The 17927-nt window shown below is 44.9% G+C and overlaps 1 protein-coding gene across 1 annotated transcript in view; it reads left to right on the top strand.

The window, feature by feature from the left end:
• The window catches only part of SLC35D2 (solute carrier family 35 member D2), a 186289-nt gene that overhangs the window by 39044 nt on the left and 129318 nt on the right, over nucleotides 1-17927 (top strand). Inside the window, exon 5 of the mRNA XM_077299652.1 lies at nucleotides 91-162. Coding sequence (XP_077155767.1) covers nucleotides 91-162 — 72 coding nt within the window. The remainder of the gene's footprint in view (nucleotides 1-90; nucleotides 163-17927) is intronic.

The following is a 17927-nucleotide window of genomic DNA, read 5'->3' as shown; positions in this document are numbered from 1 at the left end:
ATTAACATTATGTGCAGCATGAATAGCTGTGAAAATAGAATTTAGCTAAAAATGTATTACATTTCTTCCTATGTACTTTTGTCTTCGTAGCTTGCCGATGTTTACAGTTCTTCGGAAATTTTCTATTTTGTTTACACTAATTCTTGAAATAGTGATTTTAAGGTAAGAATTTTTTTTTTTATAATTATATATTTATTATTTTCTTAAGAGAATATGAAAAATTATAGGACAAACCTTTAGTTTGACCAGATCGAGCACCATAAACTGTGCATATAACTAATATGTATGTTGGAGGAAAGTTGGCTCATATGTAAACAGTATATGGTCTTGTATATGCAAAAATATAACATAAAAGTTAATAACTAATCTCATGTAAATACAAAAACTCAATGGATGACATTTTATTAATGTCAAAAGAAGGGTGCGCTAGTTTTCAAACCATTGATTTATGTGACAGATTCATCAGCAGCGCACATATCTTATGCAAAGCATTGTCAAGTTATATATAGACATATTTAATAAGTTACAAATGAACAAAGGCACACATGATCCCAGAGTACATCCAGTGACCTTACTCGAGCTTATTTAAGGGCACCTGTCACGATTGCAGCCAGGTATGTCATTCTCTGAAATACTGTGGCATACTGCATCTAGTTAAATCGGGAGAGTTTATGAAATTTCCGAACCTCCTGATATGATAAAATTTTGCTTCTGTGAAGAATAAAAACTGTTTGTGGACTACTGTAGAAAAGTGACTACTACAAGCAAACATTCTTACTGATCCAATACAGAGGATAATGGTAACAACCCTAGTCTAGAGTAGTGAAGGCAATAATGTCAACGGCACGGATAGTCCAGGGCAGTGTTCCCCAACGCCATTCCCCATAAGCCACCAGCAGACCATGTGTCAGGATTTCCTTATCACTTAGTATTGCACAAGTCATGGAATTATTACCTGCGGAATGCTAAAGAAATCCTGAAAACATTATTTGTTGGTGGGTCATGAGCAATGGAGTTGGGGAACACTGGTCTAAGGTATTGCAAGCGTGAAAACAAAATTGGCCTAGAGCAGAAATGAGAGTATCTTCTGCTTCCCTTTTTAGCATATAGCTGAGAAGGGGAGTTGATTAAATGGGTTGTCTTAGCAGTTTCCCATGTTTGGCCCTGTTAAAATAAAAACACCTATACTCACCTCCTGTGTCGGCGCCATTCCAGCAGGGTCATTACTTGCATTCTCAGGGCTGCTGGCACCCGCGTTCCCGGGGCTCACATGAGGTTGTTACATCACATGAGCTCTGCGCCCAATCAGTCCCGAGTCACTGTCCCCGCCTTCAGAAGTATAACTAATCAAGAGGAACTGAGGGTTGCGACTGGCCACTCACTTCCTCTTGATTACTTAAACGTCTAAAGTATGGACAGTAACACCGGTGCTGATTGGGCGCAGAGCTCATGCAACTTCATGTGAGCCCCAGGAACGGGAGTGCCGGCATCGCTAAAATGACACCAGAATGGGAAGTGATTATAGGTGTTTTTATTTTAACGTGGCCAAACATGGGAAATGAGAAGGGGTTGTCCAAGTAGTGGACAACCCCTAAAGAATTTTGTGTGCTGCAAAAGCAGGTGTTCCATGAGCTTTATCAAATGTGCAGCCTGGATGTTGCTATGTGTTGCTATGTGGGTACGGAAAGAATTCAGACCCCTTTAAAATTTTCATTCTTTGTTTCATGACTGCCATTTGGTAAATTCAAAAAAGTTCATTTTTTTCACATTAATGCACACTCTGCATGCCATCTTGACTGAAAAAAACAGAAATTTAATTTTTGCAAATTTATTAAAAAAGAAAAACTGAACTATCACATGGTCATAAGTATTCAGACCCTTTGCTCAGTATTGAGTAGAAGCACCCTTTTGAGCTAGTACAGCCATGAGCAGGGGCGGGCTGGGCCGGGTGGCAGGGAGGCAAAAGCCCCCCCGGGCTGCTACCCCAGTAGCTGTGCAGGGCCGGCCGCCTATGTAACTGTATCGGCGAGCACATTGCCCCAATACAGTTACATTCTGTGGCAGAGTATGGAGAATCAATCTCCCTTCACTGCCACCTGGCCGCTATGGGGCCCCTGGAGGAGGCGGTGGGGGGCCCAGTGCCAGCAGTGGGTCTCCCGCTCATCATCGCAGGGTCAACTGTATCAGCTAGATGACACAGCTGACCGCATTGATGAGAAAGTGATCATTACCACTCCCTCTCCCATCATCCCCCTGTCAGTGTCTGACGTCAGCGACACTGACTAGGGGTCGCGATGATGTCAGTATTCGGAGCCCACGGTCCGGAGATGTGCAGGCGCTCAGAGCACTGCGGGAACAAGGAGGAGACTATACTGGCTGCTTAATGGGGGTGCATTATACAATACTGGCTGCCTAACGGGTTCTGCATTAAACTACTGGCTGCCTATGGGGGTGCATTATACTATACTGGCTGCCTATGGGAGTGCATTATACTATACTGGCTGTCTATCGGGGTGCATTATACTGTACTGGCTGCCTAATGGGGGTGCATTATACTATACAGGTGGCCTATGGGGGTGCATTATACTATACAGGGTGCATATGGGGGGTACAATATACTGACCTGGCTGCCTAATGATGCATTATACTGTGCTGGCTGCCTATGGGGGTGCATTAAACTGTACTGGCTGCCTAATGGAGGTGCATTATACTATACAGGCTGCTTAATGGGGGTGCATTATACTGTATTGGCTGCCTAATGGGGGTGCATTATACTGTACTGGATGCCTATAGGGTGCATTATACTGTACTGGCTGTCTATGGGGGTGCATTATACTGTACTGGCTGCCTATGGGGGTGCATTATCCTATGCAGGCTGCCTAATGGGGGTGCATTATACTGTACTGGCTGCCTAATGAGGGTGCATTATACTGTACTGGCTGCCTATGGGAGTGCATTATACTGCAGTGGCTGCCTATAGGGGTGCATTATACTGTAGTCGCTGCCTAATGGGGGTGTATTATACTATACTGGCAGCCTATGGGGGTGCATTATACTATACTGGCTGCCTAATGGGGGTGCATTATACTGTACTTGCTGCCTATGGGGGTGCATTATACTGTTGTGGCTGCCTAATGGGGGTGCATTATACTGTACTGGCTGCCTAATGAGGGTGCATTATACTATACTGGCTGCCTAATGGGGGTGCATTATACTGTACTGGCTGCTTATGGGGGTGCATTATACTATGCAGGCTGCCTAATGGGGGTGCATTATACTATACTGGCTGCCTAATGGGGGTGCATTATACTGTACTGGCTGCCTATGGCGGTGCATTATACTATATTATACTATAATGGCTGCCTAATGGGGGTGCATTATGCTATACAGGCTGCCTATGGGGGTGCATTATACTGTACTGGCTGCCCATGGGGTCATCATACTATATGTGGGGGAACTGAGTCCATTATACTATATATATGGGAGAACCAGGGCCATCATACTATATATGTGGTGAAAACTGGGGCCATATATAGGGGCAGTGGTGACAATGATACTATATACAGGGGGGTAGTGGGGCGCATCATACTCTATATACGGGGCAATTGGGACATCACATTGTATATAGGGGCTATGTAACAATTTTACAATATGGGGAGCTATGAGGTCCTCAATGCATAATAAAGGGCTTTGGGGACCACCATATTGTGCATTGAGGGCTGTGTATATTGAGGGCTCTGTATATGCAGAGCTGTGTGGGCACTCAGGACATTATTTGTTATAAATGGGGACATTAATAGTTTTGATAGGGGCACTCAGGTTCCAGTAATTTTTTTTGGGTGGGGACATTGTTAACTTGAAATGGACACTCAAGGGTATTTGTTGCTGGAAGGGGACACATGGGATATTATATCCTTCAAAGGAGCATACAGGCCTTTGCACAGTGGGGGTATTAATACTTTATATGGGACACTTTAATTTTTTGGGGAGGGAGTAATCATAGTAATGACACAGTTTTTAAATATTGGGGTCAGTATTCTATGCCTCAGGTGCACACAGAGTGGGGAGTTTTTGTAGGTTGGGAATAGATGGAGACATCACTAGAAATGTGAGAAGTCAAATGTGTTTTTGTTGTAATCTGTGCAAATGAGTTGTGTCTGGAGAAGTGGTAATGGAGGTCTGGGTGAGAAGGAAAGATGGGAAAAGTGAACGACCCAAATCTACCAATCTGCCAACATATTACCCACATATAGTTACAGTAAGGTGGTAATATTACTCTTTTTAGTAGTCTTTTTTTTCTTTTTGTATTTAGTAACAGCTAAATTTGTTTCAGTCATTATGTAGTAGAAGGTGTATGGTGGTGTAGGGAGGAGAGCCAAGCTAACGGTCTCTCTTGCGTGTCTGGGCTGTAACTGTCAGGGCTGTCACCACAATGGGGGGAAGAGATTTCTGACTGGAGCAGCTTAGGACACCTGACTGGTGGGGGCGGGTCTGACATAAATAGCAGTCTAAGTGGGAAGACAGGACACTTGACGGGGAACGAGCTTGTGATCAGTGAGACGGTTGACTCCCTCTCGACGGACCCACACCAGCTAGCTGTGCCTATATCCCTGGGTAGCAAGACTGCCGACACATTCTACCCTCAGCCCCTTGAGACATCCGCATCGGATAGTGATCAGGATAGAGTGCAAACCTTGGTTCCGCTCACCACCGCGGAGGCCCCGCTTAGTCCCATCCTTGCGGTGCTCGCTAAGGACCGACCCGTGCCTGTGGCTGTGTCTGCGGGACTGTGGGCTTCTTCTGCTGCCTTGTCTTCTGAACTTTCTGCTTCTTCCACTGTGCCGCCAACTATCATCTCTACCCCACCGTGTGCCCAGATCAGGAGATCACATGCCGAAGGATCCGGAGGATTCATCATCGCAAGGAGACAGTGCATCGCCCTTCTGCGGGACCGGGTCGGAGACATCTCGCGCCACCTGCGGCGCTGCGGAGGGATCTTCCAGCCATCTTCCTCAAGCGTCCAGAGACTGATAAGTTAATCTGTTATTGTCTTTTGCAAATTGACTTCCCTTCAGCAAGTTCATATCTTTTACCCCCCTGCTTGTACTATTACTGTTTGACAAAAAGAACCTGTTAACCTTTGCTCTGCCTCCTGTGTGTCACTGCATCCTACGCACCTGCAAGTATCCTTACAGTGGTGTGATTGGTCTCTGGTCATATTATATTATGTATTCGCTGTGTAGTGGTGATGGTGGTGGACATTGAGTAGTTTTATTGTTTTGGTCTTTTATAGTAGTAGTTTTGATAATATTGGTCTTTGCATTGAATGTTTTTGGTTAACAGTGGTATACTGTAATTATATATGTATAAATGCTCTTTTAAATGGTTATAGGGGGGTTAGATGGGGAGACATACACTTTGGGGCTTGGACCCCTGATCTTTTAGAACCCTAGCAGTGTCCCTGCCGTACTGTCTGTTTACTTGTGAGTGTTTCTAGAGATATATGTATGTTTGTAAGTAAGCTCAGTTATGGTACCATATATAAACAGTAAGCTTGATTCTGGTACTGTATAGATGTAGTATTCTAGATTCTGGTACCATTTGCCTGCCGTAAGCTTGGTTCTGTTCCTGTATATATGTAGTAGACTTAGTAAGCTCTGTTCTGCTCCCTTATCTCTGTAGTAAGCTCAGTTCTACTCCCATATCTCCCTCTTTGATAAAGCCTACGCGAAACGTGCGTTAGAGGGTGGACCGGGGTCCCAGGCACTAAGTCACTTTTTATCATGGTTAAGCAACTTTGCTATTAAGGGCACTTTGTTTTTTCCTTTTGAGGGCAAAACACTGTCACTATGGCAGCTTAGGAAATCTATTATGAACCGTGCAGTTTCATTGTATAGTGGTTTATACCATAGGATTATATGAAATTTAAACCTGTCATTAATACATGTGGCTGACATCATATTTAATTGTATAAACGATCAGTGCCTTGTATTAATACCATGATGATATTATCAATATACAGTATATGTTTTTTGATGCCTTGGACCCATGTGCTTTTTACTAGGGTCTTTTTCCTTGTTTGTATTCTAGTCTACATGTCTTTTGTGTCATTTTGTGTACTCTTTCATTATGTGCAATAAAGTATTTTTCATCTGATTTTACTACATTGTATGGAACTCCATTTTTTGTTTGTTTCTAAATTGTATCGGGAGTATACGTTCACTGTCCTGTAATTTACATGAGTATAGCTAGACATTCACTAGGATTTAGAGTTTTGTAACATGGGACCCATGTCATTTCTTGGAGTTTGATTATATTCCCATATCTCTGTAGTAAGCTCGATTCTGGTCCCATATCTCTGTAGCAAGCTCGGTTCTGCTCCCATATTTCTGTTGTAAGCTTGATTCAGCTCCCTTATCTCTGTAGTAAGCTCGGTTCTTCTCCCACAGCTCTGTAGTAAGCTCGGTTCTTCTCCCACAGCTCTGTAGTAAGTTCTGTTCTGCTCCCTTAACTCTGTAGTAAGCTTGGTTCTTCTCCCATATCTCTGTAGTAAGCTCTGTTCTGCTCCCTTATCTCTGTAGTAAACTCGGTTCTGCTCCATTATCTCTGTAGTAAGCTTGGTTCTGGTCACTTATCTCTGTAGTAAGCTCTGTTCTGCTCCCATGTCTCTGTAGTAAGCTTGGTTCTGCTCCCATATCTCTGTAGTAAGCTCAGTTCTGCTCCCTTACATCTGTAGTAAGCTCTGTTCTGCTCCCTTATCACTGTAGTAAACTCCGTTCTGCTCCATTATCTCTGTAGTAAGCTCAGCTTTGCTCCCTTCTCTGTGGAGTAAGCTCATTTCTGCTCCCTTATCTCTGTAGTAGTAAGCTCAGTTCCTTTCCAATATTAAAGTAGTAAGCTCTTTTTTGCTCCCATGTCTCTGTAGTAAGCTCGGTTCTGCTCCCAAATCTCTGTAGTAAGCTCTGTTCTGCTCCTATATCTCTCTGGTAAGGTCAGTTCTGCCCCCTTATCTATGTAGTAAACTCCATTCTGCTCCATTATCTCTGTAGTAAATTCGGTTCTGCTTCATTATTCTGTAGTAAGCTCTGTTCTGCTCCCTTATCTCTGTAATAAACTCTGTTCTGCTCCATTATCTCTGTAGTAAGCTTGGTTCTGCTCGCTTATCTCTGTAGTAAGCTCAGTTCTGCTCCCAAATCTCTGTAGTAAGCTCAGGTCTGCTCCCATATTTCTGTAGTAAGCTCAGTTCTGCTCCCCAATCTCTGTAGTAGTAAGCTCAGTTCCTCTCCAATATCAAAGTAGTAAGCTCTTTTCTGCTCCCATGTCTTTGTAGTAAGCTCGGTTCTGCTCCCAAATCTCTGTAGTAAGCTCCGTTCTGCTCCTATATCTCTCTAGTAAGGTCAGTTCTGCTCCATTATCTATGTAGTAAACTCCATTCTGCTCCATTATCTCTGTAGTAAACTCGGTTCTGCTTCATTATTCTGTAGTAAGCTCTGTTCTGCTCCCTTATCTCTGTAATAAACTCTGTTCTGCTCCATTATCTCTGTAGTAAGCTTGGTTCTGCTCGCTTATCTCTGTAGTAAGCTCAGTTCTGCTCCCATATCTCTGTAGTAAGATCAGCTCTGCTCCCATATTTCTGTAGTAAGCTCAGTTCTGCTCCCCAATCTCTGTAGTAGTAAGCTCAGTTCCTCTCCAATATCAAAGTAGTAAGCTCTTTTTTGCTCCCATGTCTCTGTAGTAAGCTCGGTTCTGCTCCCAAATCTCTGTAGTAAGCTCCGTTCTGCTCCTATATCTCTCTAGTAAGGTCAGTTCTGCTCCATTATCTATTTAATAAACTCCATTCTGCTCCATTATCTCTGTAGTAAACTCTGTTCTGCTCCATTATTCTGTAGTAAGCTCTGTTCTGCTCCCTTATCTCTGTAATAAACTCTGTTCTGCTCCATTATCTCTGTAGTAAGCTTGGTTCTGCTCTCTTATCTCTGTAGTAAGCTCAGTTCTGCTCCCATATCTCTGTAGTAAGCTCAGGTCTGCTCCCATACTTCTGTAGTAAGCTCAGTTCTGCTCCCCAATCTCTGTAGTAGTAAGCTGAGTTCCTCTCCAATATCAAAGTAGTAAGCTCTTTTCTGCTCCCATGTCTCTGTAGTAAGCTCGGTTCTGCTCCCAAATCTCTGTAGTAAGCTCCGTTCTGCTCCTATATCTCTCTAGTAAGGTTGGTTCTGCTCCCTAATCTATGTAGCAATCCATCCTTCTCGTGTATATGTAGTCAGCTTGCTTCTGTTACAGTGTCTATGTAGGCAGTAAGCTTGGTTCTTCTCCCATATCTATGCAGCAAGCTCTGTTCTATATGCAAGCCTATTTTTAAATCAAGTTATCTCTGCTGCTTTAATGCAGCATCCAGAGATAAGTAGGGCAAAGGTGGGCGACTTCAACTCGAAGGCCACTGCCTTGTGATTGCCCCCCCAGCTGAGAAGTGCCAGCCAGCCCTTGGCCATGGGTGTTCTTGGGAATGATGCAACAAGTTTTTCACACCTGGATTTGGGGATCCTCTCCCATTCTACCTTGCAAATCCTCTCCAGTTCCATCAGGTTGGATGGTGAATGTTGGTGGACAGCCATTTTCAGGTCTCTACAGAGATGCTCTTTTGGGTTTAGGTCAGGGCTTGGACTGGGCCAGTCAAGAATGGTCACAGAGTTGTTCTGAAGCCACTCCTTTGTCATTTTAGCTGTGAGCTTAGGGCCAATGTCTTGTTGGAAGGTGAACCTTAGGCCAAGTCTGAGGTCCAGAGCACTCTGGAAGAGGTTTTCATCCAGGATATCTCTGTACTTAGCCGCATTCATGTGTCCTTCAACAACCAGTCGCCCTGTCCCTGCAGCTGAAAAACACCCCAATAGCATGATGCTGCCACCACCATGTTTCAATGTTGAGATTGTATGAGCAGTGCCTGATTTTCTCCATACATACCACTTAGAATTATCACCAAAAAGGTCTAGCTTCCTCTCATGAGACCAGAGAATCTTATTTCTCATAGTTTGGGAGTCCTTCATGTGTTTTTTGCAAACTCTATGCGGGCTTTCATATATCTTGCACTGAGAGGCTTCAGTCGGGCCACTCTGCTATAAAGGCCTGACTGGTGGAAGGCTACAGTGATAGTTGACTCTGTGGAACTTTCTCCCATCTCCCTACTGCATCTCTGGAGCTCAGCCACAATGATCTTGGGGTTCTTCTTTACCTCTCTCACCAAGGCTCTTCTCCCACGACTGCTAAGTTTGGCTGGACGGCCAGGTCTAGGAAGACTTCTGGTGGCCCAAAACTTCTTCCATTTAAGGATTATGGAGGCCACTGTGTCTTAAGTACCTTGAGTTCTGAAGAAATTCTGTTGTAACCTTGGACAGAGCAGAGCTGTGCCTTGCCACAATTATGGCTCTGAACTCCTTGGCCAGTTCCTTTGACCTCATGATTCTCATTTGGTCTGACAAGCACTGTGAGCTGTGAGGTCTTATATAGACAGGTGTGTGCCTTTCCAAATCAAGTCCGATCAGTTTAATTAAACACAGCTCGACTCCAATGAAGGAGTAGAACCATCTCAAGGAGGATCACAAGGAAATGGACAGCGTGTAACTTAAATATGAGTGTCTGAGCAAAGGGTCTGAATACTTATGTGATATTTCAGTTTTTCTTTTTCATTAAATTTGCAAATATTTCTACATTTTTGTTTTCTTCAGTCAAGATGGGGTGCAGAGTGTATATTAATGTGAAAAAAATGAAATTTTTTGAATTTACCATATGGCTGCAATAAAATAATGAAATAAAGATTGAAAAATTTAAAGGGGTCTGAATACTTTTCATACCCACTGTATGTTAAATTGAGTAAATACTTATCTACAATTTCAGACCCAGTATTTATTAACCTATGGATGAACAGAAAATAAAAAGTTAAGAAAAGTGCAGGTCTACTTCTCAGTTCCAATTATTCGAAAAGAATGAATGAAAAAATCTACCCTTCCTTTGATATGCTAGTGTTGGATGTGTTGTTTTGACATAAGTACTCATCAGATAGCCTTTATCTTGCAGTAGAACATACCAATGATCTGCTGCAGGAAAACATTGAGAGTCTTAAAGGGGCACTAAACTTAGAAATTAAGAAAAGCAAATATGAAGTAAACTTGCCCATAGCAGCCAATTTGCAGAATTTTCTGCATCTTCAAAACAGATAAAATAATTATATAATTTTCATTGGAATATTAGCAAGGAATGGAGGTGATTGAAGTAGTGTTTTTATTCTCCTCATTGTTTGTATAGAATAACAAAGGCAATATAAAGATTTGTAAACACTTAAATCACAGCACCTGGTCCATATCTTATGTCTCTTTTACAACTGGTTGGTCTGGTTGAACATCATATCCTGCTTAACAGTACTTGACCTTCAATTTGAAGAATAGGCTTAGATAATTATAAAAAAAAAACACACATGATGATCGACGATCAACTGTTCTAGAAAGAATGCTTGAAATAATTTGATATACCCTTTGCTATTTTTATAGCTGTAAGGTTTACAGGGGTTGTCCAAAACCTAACTGAATTTAACAATAACCTCTAGTTACTGTATAAAAAAAAAACCAATTTTCTAATATGCTTCAATTAAAAAACAAATCCGTACAGTTCCCTCTCTACTCTAACTTCCTGTCTGTGTTTTCCTTTTTTTCTTCAATCTAAAGATGTTTCGAGTCTCCCAGCATGCGGTCACTGCTGGAGCTGCTCTTCCCACCCAGATCATCTTAAGGAATGACCCTTTCAGGGGCTGGGCTACTCTCTGCTATCCTGAGCATGTGCAATAGACTGTCCCTTCTCACCATTTTGTTACTTTCATTGCTCACTCATAGTGTGCTCCCTTGCCGGCTCTAAAATGAAGTGACTAGGTGGCAAGAGAGCACTTATCTCCGACGAGGGTGTGCGCTTGTAAAGAGAAGACCCGGATCAGGCATACGTACTCTGTGATGGATTCGGGACTGTCGGGTCTGTCACCCAGGTTGCATGGGTGAAAGCTTAAGGCCCCGGACCGACCTTTAAACTCAGGAGTAGGGGGTATGGCTAAGCTAAAAGATCTGCAGAGCGAGAAATCAGTCAGTCTTAGTGGGAACATGCAGCGTGCAGGAGGGCAGTGTCAGGGTTCCTATTGTAGAGCATCCAGACAAAGCAGGCCCAAGCCAGAGGGATCTGAGAGCCGCGACCAGAGACTGCTGACCAAGACGCATCCGGTCCCCGCTGACATCGCTGACCATGAGTGACAAGTCCCACAGTCAGGACATAGACGCGCACACGCACCGACAGGGAGGCCGGGTCACCAGTCGTGAGTGGTTTCCTGTTATACCTGCTTTCAATCGTTTGTTGTCTCTGGACTCTGACAAGGAAAAAGACTGTGTTCTTCCCTGCACATCATTTCTCAACCCGCCGATGATCGACCGGACCACGAGGAATCACCACCGCCGCCAGGATCCAGGACGCCATCTTCTCCAGGACTCCACCGGACCTCTTATGCGCCACGGCATTGGCCGCATTCTGACGTCGTCGGACTGATAAGTTTGCTATCCTGGAACTTTCTACCTTATTCACTACACCCCTTTCCCCTGAGTTCCAAACCTCTTGTTCAGTTATACTGTTTTCCTCATTTCCTCCCTTCGAGGAGTATACCTGTTAAAGTAAACCTCATGTTTACCCATGCTCTGCCTCCGTCCCGTTACTGCATAATGCAACCGGCTCACACTTAGTGTAGTCGGCAGGATGCAGTCTACTTGCACAGAGGGGGCAGACCAAGCGTCTGTGGAGAGCCCTAGGTCCAGCATATCTAAGGGGGCAATGTTGAACAACCTACCAAAATTTAATGGGAACAATACCATGTTGTGGAGCTGGGCTGAACATATTAGAGGGAAGATGAGGATGTACCCTTTGATACCCGCCCTACAGGTGGATGTCGCCATGATGGCCCTGGAAGGAGAGGCGAGGGATTCAGTGATGTTACGACCCCCATGACAGTGGGATACGTTTGACAAAGTGTTATGTATACTGGAGGAAACACATGGGGACCCCACAGACTTAGGGGAGCTGCACATGTGACTGTTTAGCCGGGTTCAAAGAGAGGGGGAGACGGTGACACAGTACATGAACGTATTGCAGGAGATTCACACTGCTTTATCCAGAAAAGATGGCGTGGGGATAGGGTCGATTGACGTAGTGCTGCATGACCAGTTAGTGACTGGGTTGAGAGCTGCGCTGCTGAAATAGGCCCTGCGAGAGCACATGACTTTTGCAGAAGCTGGAGGTGAGGTGTGCGTGTGTGAGCAAGAACAGCGGGTGACAGTTCCGGTGGTGAAGGTCCGGAGCAGAGAGATAGCCATGAATGTAGTGGCTGCACCAGGATGGGTGTAAGATTTGTGGAAAGAAATTTAAGTGATGAGGGAAGACTTGACAGAAACTAAAAAGGTGACCTTACTGAGTGCATCTGGGGGCAGAGCTTTCTCAGAACCGCGATGGGGCGGAAGAGCGGCTAGATGGGAGGAACTTCCTACCTGCTTTCTCTGTGGAGAACTGAGGTACATGGCCCAGGTGTGCCCACATCCAGCATCGTCTGTTAAACTAGGAGGCTCCGAGGCTGGGGGACGCCGCCCGGAGCAAGAACAGCCAGTAAGGAGAACCAGAAGTCCCACCAATTTAGTTTCAGTGCGTCCTTTTGTCTGGGCCGAAATGGATGGACAGGCGGAGGTTGGGGTTGACTGGGATTGAGGCTGGGGGATAGTGGACCGAGGTTGGGGGAGATGTCCCCCGAAATCAGTAGGAGTAGGAAGATAAAGAGCAAGTAGTTTTTGGAATTGTACGAAGTTTTTTGTGCAGTGTGTTTGAGCAAGATGGGCTGAGGTTTTTCAGGAAGGTGAGAAGTGCATGGGAGCTGTACATGGGAGAGGGAAGTATAGAGGGGCTGATGTGTTTGTGGAGCGCCCGCTAGGGCCTAGGGGTGCTCGGGCTGGGTCCGATGGTTTTATAGGGGTAGTCACGGTGGCAGTGACCCAGTCCGTGGCCCTGGGACTGCTAGTTAAAAGGAAGGTCTTTAAAGGGGTTATTTGAATAAAGAATGTTCGTGATGCCATCTGTGGTATTCGGTCAGGGATGACCGACACTGCTTAAAGGGGTCCACTGGGAATGATGGTACTGCAGCAGGGATGGTATGGCTTCCCACAGGTGAAGCTGAATCCCCAGGGCTCCCAGTGTAGTGGGTAAAGATGGTAGATAGTGTGGTGCCAGAAAGAATCAGAGGACACAAAGTTGCAGTCTCTGTACCTTTTACTGGTGGTAATCAGTCACAGTCCAGGGTACGGATCACAGGTGATGTGAGGTCCGGCCAGCCTGGAAGCAATTAGGAATCCCCCTTGCAGGTGGGGTTGAAAACCTTCCTTTCTGCGCTGTAGTGTGCATACCTTGCTGCCTATGGCTTCTCACAAGGTCCTCTCTATCTGTCCTATATGTAGGACAGTACCCGCATAGCAAGCAACACAAGCCTTTTTACAGGTGTCTCTGGTTGCGACTCTGGGCTCTATATGTTGCTGTGCCTTCGGTTGTGGATGAGGACAGACAATTTGAAATCTCCTGCCCTCCGGTTTCTGCTGCACTGCATACAGTCCCACACAGCCTTGGACTGCTGATGTCCGGGTCCTGTGTTTCAGCGTGAGTGAGCTCATTTGCAGCTCCCCTCCAGCTCTTCACTTGTCCTACGCCTTCTTTCCCCTGCACGTTCCACAAATACAACTCTGTCTGACTCCTCCACTCCTGGTCAGTAGCTGCAGAACCACATGTCTGCACGGCTCCAGCTCTCCTGCCTCTCTCTCTCCTCCACACTCTCTACAAACTCTCTTCTTTGGTCTCTCTGGACCAACCTTCTAACTCCTCCTCCAAGCCAGAATATACAGGGAAGCCATCCACAAACTGGATCAGAGCTCCCACTTCTGGCCTGAGATCAGAACATGTTGCATGTATGTGCCACCTGCTAAAGGGATCCCCGTCACTTCCAAGCATGGCATCACCCTCCCCCAAAGGAAGGCAACACCACTGTAACAACCGGCTTGCTGGGGTGTTACATATGAGTCGAGATGGATGGGGGATGGGGCTGTGAATGTGGATGGCAAGGGAACACAGGATAGAAGTAAAGCACAAGGATAGAAGGGAGAGCAAAGTGTGGGTTACCTGACTCCTGTCCTGACTAACTGCCATGGAATAACTGCCTTTTGCTTGATGCTTATCTTCTGTGAGCTTTGCTTATGGGATGCCTGCGTGCACACCCACTGCGTGCACCCCTTACAACGCTTTCAAATTTATAGGCCACAATACATGGTGAGGAGATAGGGATTGTGGGAGCTGGTTTGGGATAAATTAGCAACAGCTGCTCTACACATCCTAGTGTGGATTGAAGATCAAAGACACTAGTCCTGATTCCATCTCTGTGCTGTAACACCTCTACCACGATAGCATCTTCAGTGACCCCCCCCCCCATGGATATACAGCATTGAGTACTGAGAACAATGCAACAGATGAATTATAGCAAATATTCAAATTGCCTCTTCTTAGAAAAAGAGGACTTAAACTCTATAGCACCACCTGTTGGAAGTTTGGAAGTATTTAATTTCCCAGAGGAGCATTGCACGGCGCATAAGCCTCCTTACCTTGACAAGCCAGCTGGTATGTCACTCTCCATAAGGACAAACGCTACCCCTTAGACCCCAGTCCAGAGCCTCTCACCTAGCCAAATCAGTTCTCATGCTTTGCACTGACGAGGGCCAACAGCCCGAAACACCGTGTTTGCGAATTGAGATACTGATTTGGCTTTTATCCTAAGTCATATTGCACGACTCATTAAAGGGTTGATTGTAACTTGTAGGATCGCTTCCAACAGGTGGCGCTACAGAGTTAAGTCCTCTTTTTCTCAGAAGAGGCAATTTTAATATTTAATTTCCCAGAGGAGCATTGCACGGCGAATAAGCCTCCTTACCTTGACAAGCCAGAGATGGTATGTCACTCTCCATAAGGAGAAACGCTACCCTTTAGACCCCAGCAAATATTCAGTAAGAACAGTTCATTAAAATATGTTGCAGGTGATATGCTGCAGATCAGACAGCAGACAGAAGTTGAATGATCCTATGGCGGACGGGTGCCTTGGTATTCTTTCTAACAGTGGACCTCTTGAGCGTATAGGCATTTGTGTGCAGTACGCATGCAAAATAGACCATATACAGACATCAGTTCCATAGTTCACATGAGTATTTTCTCAAACGGACCAACGGATGGCATGTAAATGCTTGCAGCATACACTATTCTGATCCATTTTCAGATCAATGGGTGCCTTAAAAAATGGTTGCCATATTAAAACCATTAGTATGGAATCTGGTTTTTATGGATCCATTGCAATTAACATCGGAAACTGTATTTGATCTTGTAAATTTGACGCATGTCATATGTATGTGTCAAATAAAAAACATAGAATCATCAAAAGAGAAATACAGTCATGCAGTGGATAATACGGTTGAAAAATATAACTCTCAGGAAAATATTGTTTTATCTCGTTATCTCGTATAGCAACTTCTCATTCTTATCTTCGCCGGAATGACTTAGTGAGCATTGGATATTGCTATAAAGGGAGACAGTGCCATCTGCTGTTCGTAGAGTAAACTTTTTTTTATTTTTGCTTCTTTTTTTTATAGCAAATCAAGCTCAAAAACCTTACCTATCCATGGTCACAAGGGAAATGAAGTACACCCTCTCTGAATTCTATGGTTTTGCATATCAGGATGTAATAATAATAATAATAAAAAGGGTTTGGGTCTTTATTTATGCACATTTTTCTCAAAAATATTGATTCAAATACCTTATAAAAATCCCTAAGCACCTCTGTTTCTACCTCTCTTTTCCTTGTTGTTCTAGGTGACTCAGTTGCAGAGATATTCACATTTGTTAACTTTTTGCAAGATATTTAACTACAGTGCCTTGCGAAAGTATTCGGCCCCCTGGAACTTTTCAACCTTTTCCCACATATCATGCTTCAAACCTAAAGATACCAAATGTAAATTTTTGGTGAAGAATCAACAACAAGCGGAACACAATTGTGAAGTTGAACGAAATGTATTGGTTATTTAACATTTTTGTGGAAAAACTGAAAAGTAGGGCGAGCTGTCACGGTAAGCTGCAGCCGCTGATGCGGCCCAGCCCATAAACGCCCCCATGCCGACCGACCACGACGGCGTGGGGCGCGCATCCCCCGGGGACGCAATACGGACCCTTTATACCGCAGAGGGGGATACGGGCCTACCCGAACTAGGGGAGGGCAGAGACCGGGGTTCTATGGCAGCTGAGAATGTGGACAAGGAAAGAGACACGTAGGACTTCATTACACCGCACAACTTCAGGTATAGAGAAAGTAAAGTTTACTAAAGTAAAGTCACACAGTACATAAACCAAACATGACTATGCCAGGCTCCCAATTCCACACCTCTCAGAAGGGTACCACCCAGTGGACCCTGTTATGATCCTTAGTGGCTGAGGATCACCGAACTGACTAGCTAAGTTACTGAACATAGAACGAGCTCTAGGGAGGTGGTAACTGGACTGACCGCAATTCTGATCCTAACCGAACACACTAAAGGTAGCCGGTGAACGTGCCTAAATTCCTAGACGTCTCGACGCAGCCTGAGAAACTAGCTACCCCTAGAGAGAAGAAAGTAAGACCTCACTTGCCTCAGAGAAATAACCCCAAAGATATAGAAAGTCCCCAACAAATAATAACGGTGAGATAAGGGGAAAATACAAACGTAGAAATGAAACAAATTCAGCAAATGAGGCCCGCTAATACTAGATAGCAGAAGACAGATAGGAAACTGTGCGGTCAGTAGAAAACCCTATACAAAATATCCACGCTGAGAATTCAAGAACCCCCACACCAACTAACGGTGTGAGGGGAGAAACTCTGCCCCCTAGAGCTACCAGCAAGCGAGGAAATCACATATTAGCAAGCTGGACTAGGACTGATAATAAACCAGGAAACATATTGAACACTGATGATCAAAAAATGAACAAACAGAAACTTAGCTTCTCTTGGAGAGACTGATAACGAAGGTAGTCAGGAGAAATCAAAATAGCACTGAATACATTGACAGCAGGCAACAACTGAAAGTCCAGGTGAGCTAAATAGGAAACCAACCAGCAGATAACGAGACAGCTGAACCCAGCCACAGACCTGCAGAATGACAAAAAGAGCCACCAGAGGGAGCCCAAAGATAGCACTCACACAGTACCACTTGTGACCACAAGAGGGAGCCCAAAAACAGAGTTCACAACAGTACCCCCCCCCTTGAGGAGGGGTCACCGAACCCTCATCAAAAACCCCAGGGCGATCAGGATGAGCAACATGGAAGGCATGAACCAAATCGGCCGCATGAACATCAGAGGCGACAACCCAGGAATTATCCTCCTGACCATAGCCCTTCCACTTAACCAAATACTGAAGCCTCCGTCTAGAAATACGAGAATCCAAGATCTTCTCCACCACGTACTCCAATTCGCCCTCAACCAGCACCGGAGCAGGGGGCTCAACAGAAGGAACCACAGGCACCACATACCTCCGCAACAAAGACCTATGGAACACATTATGAATGGCAAACGACGCTGGGAGGTCCAAACGAAATGACACAGGGTTAAGGATTTCCAAAATCTTATAAGGACTGATGAAGCGAGGCTTGAACTTAGGAGAGGAGACCTTCATAGGAACATACCGAGAAGACAGCCATACCAAATCCCCAACACGAAGTCGGGGACCCACACCGCGACGGCGGTTGGCAAAGCGCTGAGCCGTCTCCTGTGACAACTTCAAATTGTCCACCACATGGTTCCAAATCTGC

Source organism: Ranitomeya variabilis, chromosome 1, assembly GCF_051348905.1.
Source record: "Ranitomeya variabilis isolate aRanVar5 chromosome 1, aRanVar5.hap1, whole genome shotgun sequence".
NCBI lineage: Eukaryota > Metazoa > Chordata > Amphibia > Anura > Dendrobatidae > Ranitomeya > Ranitomeya variabilis.
The sequence above is the reverse complement of the archived record's forward strand: the minus strand, read 5'-3'. Positions and strand labels throughout refer to the sequence as shown.